Genomic DNA, 9,304 nt, shown 5'->3' with positions numbered 1-9,304 from the left:
GCCATCTGAATGTCTTCTTTGGTGAAGTGTCTGTTCATATCCTGTGGCCATTTATCAATTGGATTATTTACCTTTATCTTGTTATGGTGCTCAAGTATTTTATAAATTCTAGATATTAAGTCCCTTATCTGACATGTCATTATCAAATACTTTTTCCCAGTCTGTGGCTTCCCTTTTGACCCTGTTGAAGAAGTTTTTGGATGTGCATAGGGATTTGATTCTTAGAAGGTCCCATTCATCTATTTTATCTTCTCCTGGTTGTAGATTTTTCAGGATACTTGGAAGACTGTTTATGTTCTGGATTAGTACTACTAGAGTTCTTCCAAGCTTTTCTTTAATGAAGTTTATAGTCCTTGGTTTTAGGTAGACAGTCTTCTGATAGCTAGAAGAACACTGTGGCCTATTATAATTACTGCCTACGTATCTGAAAGTTGGACAAGGACTATCGATGGGAGAATTATAATCAATGTTTTTGAATTCTGGGGCTGGAAAAGAGTACTGACTATCTGAAGGACTGCCGAAAGTCAACAAGTCTGTCTTGGAGAAGTACCACCGGCATGTTGTTTAAGGGCACGGATGGTGAAACTCGATCTCACAAATTTTTGGCATGTTATCAAGGTTTCAGCCAGGACCCTGGAAAGGACTTGCCAGTCCTTGGAAACAGATATAATAATGCTGAGAATGATGGAGGGTTACTAAAAAAAGAGGAAGACCTTCAACAAGATAGATTGACAAAGTAACTAGAATGGGCTCAAGTGGATCAATCAGGAGTTGTAGTCAACTCAATGCCACCTAACAACAACAACGTGGGAGGAATTCTGTTCTTGCTATTGAAAGGTGGCATATTGCTGGCAGGCTGAGAGTGGGGCTGGGAACATTCAGGAAAGAGGGGGACTTTTTATTTAGTAAGGCCGTTTCAAGGCTGAGGGGGTTCCTTATTGCAATGGCCTCTCCTTGCCTCACACCTTCCCTTGCTCACCCTCTCAGGGAGGCTGGAGCCAGGTCACAAGTCTTTTTGCTATCAGATAGCTCAGAGAGATGAGGGTAAAGTCAGTCAGCCATAGGTAAGGTCTGGCCTCTAGAGCCAGGAGACGTATCTTCCCAACCACCAGGGAGCACTCAGCAGGAGATCTTGAGGGGCTGGTGGGGGAGCAGGAGGTCTGTCCTGCTGACATGGCACCACCATTTTCCTTGAGTCCAGATTTTTCTAGAAGGTTACTGTACATATTTCCTCAACCTACTTATTAAGCAGTGTTTAAAAGGCATAGGGAAATCTGACACATATTTATTGTTTCTAATAGAGATATTAAATGTAGGATTTGAAGAATGAGTCATTTTCACTCTTGAAACTTCTCCACTGCCTGTTTAACTGTGGCCATATTTAAAACCACACATCACAATCACTCTCAAGTGGGTGAAATAGCTTTTCATTTCATTTCACAGACATTTCAGTCATGCACACATTTTCATGATGGAGAAAGGCCTTCGGAGACTTCACTGGATAGTATGTTTAATAGTTATAAAAACAGAAGGAACTTGCTGCGCGCCATAAATGAAGGCTTGGCCAGCGCAAGAAAAGTGAAGAAAGTTTCGGGCAGACAGATACGAGTAGCCAAGCCCTTGTGTGGGTGTCACTTTTTTGAAACTACAGGCCTGACGGATGGAGGAGCGTTTGTGCTTTCAAAGCTTTTAAAAAACATTCTAAACCCAAAAATCATTGACTCGGCTACTATAACCATGGTTGTCAACCAGTTCTAACTCAAAGTGATCTGCCACTGTATTTCTGAGGCTGTATATTTTTACAGGAGGAGACTGTCCATCTTTCTCTTTTGGAGCAGCCAGTGTATTTGAACCACTGACTTTTTGGCTAGCAGCATTATATTAATACCCTACACCAACACAGCTCTTTCTGTTACTACGGTATCCTTCCAGAAATCTCCTGGCCATTGCTGTTGGGTGCCACTGAGTCGTATTTTTCCCCTCCCCCAATAAAATTTTTTATTTTTATTTGTATTCACGGAGTCATTTTTTATTTATAGTAATCCCATGTAACAGAGAAAAATTGTCTTGTTGAGTTTTCTTGGCTGAAATCTTTATAGAAGCAGATTGACAGGTCTTTCTCTGTAACGGAGCGGCTAGGTAGTTTTGAACTGATAACCTTTTGGTCAAAGCTGAAAGCTTGACTATTGGTACCATTAAGCCTCCTTTTCCTGAACATACAATGTCATAAAGTACTGCACTGGGTCATCAACTTTTCTTTTCTCAGGCATAGCATGAATTACTATACTTAGCAAATGTTCTTCTAGCATTTCGGTATCTGAAAAGCCACAGGCATAAGAGACAAGAATCCTCTCCTATTACCTGAGGCACACATCTCTGCCCACTCCCATCCCAAACTTACGAGCTGTTCAATATTTGAAATTTTTCTCCTTTGTGAAAACTCAGGTCATCTTCTGTCCGTGCTTCATAGTCATAAAGGGCTACAAACAAGGTCACTCCTGCAAAAAGAAGAGTGATTACTATAGGAGGGAAAATGAATTCCAAGGAATTAAATCTTTACTAAAACCTCCTTCTCAAAATCTACATCTTGTCAGCACTGCTAACATGATGTCGTGTTGTATTTAACACCTGAAAACTGGAGTCATAGTGTTTTATTTATGCCACATGTTTGTTAGAAACAGTATGATTTGATCCAACTAAAACCTGAAGTGGAAGGACTTCTTTCTGTACCATGTTCGAAAGAGTTCTTGGGAAGAGGTAGGTATTAATAACCTGTCCAAACTGGAAGAAGAGCAGCAGTGTTAGTGCTGAGATTTGCAGAGCTCTGTAGCAATTATAGATATCCTTTGTCTGACACATGTTCTTCACTACTTGGGAGCCCCTGCTAAGCTCTGGGTAAAAGGGCTCGCTCACTCCCCTGGTGTAACTGTACTGTAGACTGTGCTAAGCAATTCCTCCTGCCGCCTGGAGGACTCAAGAGCTGACCTGTGACAATCTGTAATGTTCAATGCCGTGGCATCTGCATATAAGTTTCTAGTTGCTTGGTGCTACTACTCAAAATTAACCCTCTCCTTAGTTCTCCTTTATCTTGGACCCGCCTACTTATACTGCACTCACTCTCACTCTCATCCACCAGCAAAGTCTTCTTATCTGGTTGAATTGCCTACATAGAACCTTGTAGTTTTGCACAAAGTTGCTAGCAACAGCTCCCAAATCCCCAGCTTCTCATTTGGCCTAGGACTTCCTCAGTTAGTTGACGGAATTCTAAGAGGTCTCCAGTGATTTCTGCCTCCTAGTACTCATATCCTTTCACTCCAAACCCCTGCTTTGGAGTACGGTCTGAATTTAGTGCATGCTTCTAACTGACAGGAAAGGGCACAGGTGATGGGATGCCACTTTGTGATATCTAGTCTGCAAGTTGACTACATTGCCATATCTGTCTGCATATTCTGATGACGCAAGCTGCCGCACTGGAGAGGTCCACGTGACCTGCAACTGGGGGCGGACTCTGGCCACCAGTCAGCAAGGAACAGAAACCCCCAGTCCATCAGGCTCTGAGGAACTGCATCTGCAGATATTCCTCAGTAAGACCTTACGATGACTAAAGCCGGCCTGAGATCACCTGCAGCCTGTGAGAAACTCTGAAGATCATCCAATTCAGTCATTCTTCACTGAAACCATGAGATGATAAAGGGATACTCTTTCAAGCTACTGAATTTGATAATTTCTTATGCAGAAGATATAATCACTAATACTACTTCATTTCTCAGTTCTCTGCCTTCTCATTGTTGTCACCACAACATCAAAGTGCCCGGTGTGACCTGCAGGACTCACACAATGGAACCTGCCCTTTCCTCAAGCTGCCATTTTGCTGTGTAGGTAGTTTCCAGGGAACAGATATATCTGTGAGATTATTCTGGAACCAGAGAGGGAGGTGGGCTTGTCTTTTCACCCCATCCTCAGAGGGACTTCCTGTAGGAAAGTAGGCATTCAGAAGGTCTGACCATGCAAAGCAGGGCAACCATCATCTTTTCTTTTGCTGCCTTTGAAAGGTTAAAAAAGAGATTGGTTTACAACAAAGATGTGGGAGCCTGTAAGGTCACGCCTATTCTCATTTAACACTCTATTAACAGATTCCCTTCATTGCATAATATATAAACAAACCTAAGCCAGCTCCATTGTGTAGAAGGCCAGGCACATGAAGACCCACACTCCCACTCTCTCCTCACAGCAGCTGACAAGTTCTCACTGAGCCTTTTATGCTCTAGGAATGGAGGGGAGAATTAAAGGAGGTTATGGAGAAACACGGACATTGTTCTTGGCTTTGAAGGACTGAAGCAGAGTTGAGGAGAAAGGGCACGCATAGATAATAAAGCCAACTAACAGAAGGCAGAAAAATCCTCCAATGTTTGGGGGCGGAGGGGGGTGCCAGTGTTTTAACTCACAAATTCAATAATGGACCACATGGCTTCATACACTAAGACCATCCCTAATTGTGGTATGGACCCACATGCTTAAGGAAAGGAGCTCTCGACCGATTTTAATGAATCAAACCTGTAGACACATGGATTCGCAGCCAACAATCCTGAATGAGTGAACAAGGATGGTGCTTGAGTCAGCAGAAATAAGAGCCTAGGCTGGCAATGTCCTTGTGTTTCTTACAGTTGGCACAGGGGGGCTCTGCTGGGTGCCTTTCTGGCTCTCTTTTTCATCCTGAATCCTCAAGAGCCAGACTTCTCTGGACCGCCTGTCTGCCTCCTTCCTTCCTCTCTCTATTCCAGGTTCTCTTTAGGATTGTAGCTTATGTTCTTAGCTCTAGATCATCAGAGCTCTCATACAGGTTCTCTTTATGAAGGCAGGAGAGTTGGGTAAGGGTACTGACATTGGGCAACCTTGGGTAATGCAGATAGCTAAATCCTTGATGACTAAAAGAAAGGTTGTCAGTTCAAACCAACTCAGAGATGCTTCAGAATAAAAAGCCTTCCAACCTGCTTCCAAAAGGTCACCATGAGTTGAAACAAAGACACCTATTATTTTTATTAACCTTGCACTCATTTACTCATATAAGGTAAGAAAGTTGATGGAAAAGCTAGACTCAGCATAGCCAAAAGAAATGTATTGTTTTTCTTCTATTGAACAGAATGTGATGTGCTGGTTCAACAGAAGTAGCTACTATCCAGAGGTTCTGGGCTGGAGGGCCCTAACACTGTCAGAACACATTGTCATGTGCTGGGTACAGTGACAAGAACCTCTCTGGGGCTACTAAAAGGCAGGGATGAGGAAGCTTGGTCTCACATACGTTGGGCATGTTGTCAGGAGGGACCAGACGTTGGAAAAGATAACATGCTGGGGAATGTAGACAGTCAGAGAAAGAGAGCAAGGCTTTCAACAAAACGGACTGACGTAGTGACTGTAACGATGGGCTTGAGCACACCGGGAGGATGGGTCAGGATAGGACAAGGCTCAGATCTGCTGTTCATATTTGATCAGCTGTTGTTCAGGGTTGCTAAGCTGTTGTTGTTAGGTGCTGCTGAGTCCAGTATGACTTACAGTAACCCTGTGAACAACAGAGCTGAACTCGGTTCTACCCTATGACATCCTCATCATTTCTGACACAACTGGAACCCACTGCTCTAGCCTACTGTGTCAATCCATCTCATTGGGGATCTTCCTCCCTTTTGCTGACCCTTAATCTTTCCAAGTATGACATCCTTTTCCAACGAACAGCCTCTCCTAGAAACATGTCTAAAGTAAGAGAGATGGAGCTTCAGCATCTTTGCCTCCAAGGAACACTCTGGTAATACTTTTCACAAGACATATCTGTTTGTTCTTTTGGCTGTCCATAGATACTCAGTACTGTTCTCCAGAGTTACAGGCAACTAACTGGCACCTAACAACAGCAAACACTCAACAATGTCTCAGTAGAGCTAACTTGCCAGGCAGAAAGGCACAGTGGGTAAGACAGAAGATATCCATTCTCAAATGAACTTAAGAGTATAATCGCTGATGCTTGTTCTTCCAAACTTTTCTAATAAGCCAAACAATTCTGGAACAAATAATGTCAAGTATCTTGTTACCATAGTTCACATACTGGGAGAGGATTTGGAAGACTAAGGATGCATGAGATAACTTCCAAATATTCCAGAAAACATATGTCTGAGCACTATGCCAGATATTTTACAAAGTCTTAGCTAAGTCAGCAAGTATACATGGCAGTAAAATGTAGCCTTGTGGTGTGAAGGAGAGGAAATTTTTTTTAAGAAAAATTAGGCCCCTTAAGGATATGTAAAATTAATTTCAAAATAGAGAAGATACATGAAACATTTGATAACCATGGAAAATGATAAGGAGACCAGAGAGATGGAGTCAGTGAAGGCAAATAGCCAAGTGGTATTACGGCCAAACGACCCCTGGCTGGGATGTGAGTGGCAGGCTGGGGAATTTGGGGGTTGAAGGAGGAGTGGCTATCTCTATAAAGTGGTTCTTAATTAGGGGTCAGCAGTGGGGGGGTAATGGTGTTGCATTAATATCTAAGGAACTCCAAATTCTCATGTCCAGACTCAGTCCTAGCTAGAGTTTAAGAGTCAAAAGTTCTGTGATGAGGCCAGGCATCTCTATCTTGGAAAAACAAACAAACACACAAACAACTCTGCCTAAGTTATTTTGAGTAATAGCCAAGTCTGGGGACCACTGATGCAGAGCATCACCTTAGTACAGAATTCCCAAAGAGGAACACTTGAGAACCTACGCTCAACCCTGAGATCCCCACGTAGCCAGCATGTGGATTTGTACATCAAGCTCTGGCTTTTGACAACCTCTCATCTAAAAATAGGGAACTCTGGTCGCCTAGTGGTAAGGAATTGTGTTGCTAACCCAGAGGCAGCTCATTCAAATCCAGCAGCCTCTCTATGGGAGAAAGATGGACAATCTTCCCCCAGTTCGATTTAAAGCCTCTGAAAACCCACTGGGGGATCAGCTATGAGTGTGTTATAACTGGACAACACATAACATCTAATAGCAGTGGTCTTGTTTCAGTAACATAATTCTTACCACACATAGAAGACATCCAACTCTAATTCCTAGTCAGAGCACCTCATATACAACCACCACTAATAGTGGAGGCTTGCATGATGTTATAGTGCTGAGCTTGTTTTAGCAGAACTTCCAGACTAAGATTAGGAAGAAAGGCCTGGCTATCATCCTCTCAAGACCAGCTAATGAAAACTTTGTGGATCACAACAATCCAATCCATAATTCATGATGTGGATGGTGCAGAGTGAATCAGAGTATGAACCAAGTCAAGTGTGGCTAAAACCAACACTCATTTGTTAGGGAACATGTAGATATTAGTTGGAGATGGAAATGGAAATTCCTTAGTCAAGGGGAGCTGACTGTCAAATATTCAATCAACAACAAAACAAGTAAGAGCAGTTGGCCTCTGCCTGCCTTTCCCATTCCCCTGGTGCTTACCTGTTCCTCCTCTTGTCCTCAAGGTCCCAGTGTGAGACGAAGAGTTCACACCCCCAAAGACAGTGAGTCCTTGGCCCCCTGCTGCGTGGAAGTTGTTGTAGTTTGGGATGGAGGTCACGCCGAAGCTGGGGTAGTGCTGAGGGGTGGGGTCTGTGCCATAGCGGTACCCGGAGCTCTGGTTCAGGCTGCCATCCCTCTCCTCCGTCAGTTTTGTTGCTTCTTTATCCTTACATTGCACACAGCCCATTATCTAAGTTCCTGCCAAAAGAAAAAAAAGGTCTATGACTTGGATGTCTCTAGTGGCTAGGTTACTTTACTATTAAAGAAGAATATTTAACAAGGCTCATTTGGCTTTTAGAATATTTCAGGCTTATAAAAGGGCATGGGGAAAAGTGGTGGCTAAGGATAAGTTAGGAGGGACCTCTGTCCCTTTATACTTAATAGCCACATTTGTTCTCCATGTACCTTGGACAATGAGATAATGAAAATACAATGTTTACCATTCTGCAACTTTTCTCACATGAGGCCTGTACCACTTAAAAACTATAGTATCACATATCTGTTAAAGAGAGTCCCCAATCCTTAATGTTTTCTTGAGTCACTTAAAAGATAATGTACACTCCTTTTACACATGTATAAAGGGAGTGTATACAATATGTTGTTGTTGATTGCCATTGAGTCGAGTACAAACAAAAGACCTGAAGTCTTTCTAGAACTACTGTCATTTATCAAATTTCATAGAGTTTCCAGAGCATGTTGTTTAGGAAGTGGATACGACTCCTGCTTCCAATATATTCAAGTAAAAGCTTTCAACATGACAAAGGAAATCTAAGGAAGAAGGTTCAGATATGATGGGAAGCCAAGAAACAGCCCTAAACATTTTCATTCATGGTTCCTCATACAAACTTGGTAAAAGTTAAGCATGAAAGGATGGTAAGTCTCAAAATTAAGAAACAATTACTGGATGAAAATGAAACTGGCAAAAACCAAGAGGTCTGGGTATGCTTGCAGGAGGTCTTGATACTTTAGAGTGACAAAACCATTTAAAGCTGCTAAGTAACTTTAAAAGAGATTTTTGTTTTTGTTGTTGTTGAGAAAACTTGAAGACATATACCAATTAAAAAGTTTCTACAGTTCAGTGACATTATTACATTTTTTACATTGTACAACCATTCTCATCTTCCTTTTCCAAGCTGTGCCTCCTTCACTGACATCAGTTCCCTGATAGCTAAGATTTCTAACTATTCTCCTGAGTCACTATCATCAGTTTGATTTCACACAAATGTGCTGAAAAGAGCATAATGCTCAAAGTAGACTCCCCCTACCCTCCAGTTAAGTTAAGCTATTGTTTGGTTTTTAAAATATTGTCTCTGGACAAAATTCAGAGACATCCCATCTTGATGTTTCCAGAAAATGCAGAGAGGAGAATTTGACATTATGCTCTGGATTGGCCCCCTTTTCATCAGCATTCTTCAAAATAATCTTTGTTTAAATTGTTAGTTGGGCACCATCTAGTTCCTCTGGCAAAGGGGCAGTGGTTCACGGAGGCAATTAGGCATACCTCCATGGCCTCCCCCTATTTCTGGATTCTTTCTTCCCCTCAAGATCTGGGCAAAACTAGATCAACTGTTGTACCTTGGATGGTCACAATCTATTAACATCCTGGGAGTTACCCAATGAACTAAGAAGTAGAACAGAATTCCGGAATGTTATTTGGCCAATTAACTGGGATGTGGATTCTTTCTTCCCCTCAAGATCTGGGCAAAACTAGATCAACTGTTGTACCTTGGATGGTCACAATCTATTAACATCCTGGGAGTTACCCAATGAACTA

At 42.3% G+C, this 9,304-nt stretch overlaps 1 protein-coding gene across 3 annotated transcripts in view; it reads right to left on the bottom strand.

The window, feature by feature from the left end:
* Positions 1-7,728, bottom strand: part of FYN (FYN oncogene related to SRC, FGR, YES) — a 79,268-nt gene extending 71,540 nt beyond the window's left edge. For 2 of the 3 annotated variants that reach the window (XM_006879032.1, XM_006879033.1), the window contains exons 1-2: positions 7,471-7,728; positions 2,402-2,498 (exon numbers count right to left, since the gene is read on the bottom strand). In XM_006879032.1, the coding sequence (XP_006879094.1) occupies positions 2,402-2,498; positions 7,471-7,717 (344 nt within the window). In that variant the 5' untranslated portion in view covers positions 7,718-7,728. The remainder of the gene's footprint in view (positions 1-2,401; positions 2,499-7,470) is intronic. The other variant, XM_006879031.1, reaches the window with a different exon arrangement.
* Between the last annotated feature and the right edge of the window lie 1,576 nt (positions 7,729-9,304).

The sequence above is a fragment of the Elephantulus edwardii genome, unplaced genomic scaffold, assembly GCF_000299155.1.
Source record: "Elephantulus edwardii isolate Elephantulus edwardi_28Jun2011 unplaced genomic scaffold, EleEdw1.0 scaffold00002, whole genome shotgun sequence".
Lineage (NCBI taxonomy): Eukaryota > Metazoa > Chordata > Mammalia > Macroscelidea > Macroscelididae > Elephantulus > Elephantulus edwardii.
Note: the sequence above shows the minus strand (reverse complement) of the source record. Positions and strands in the feature narration are given on the sequence as shown.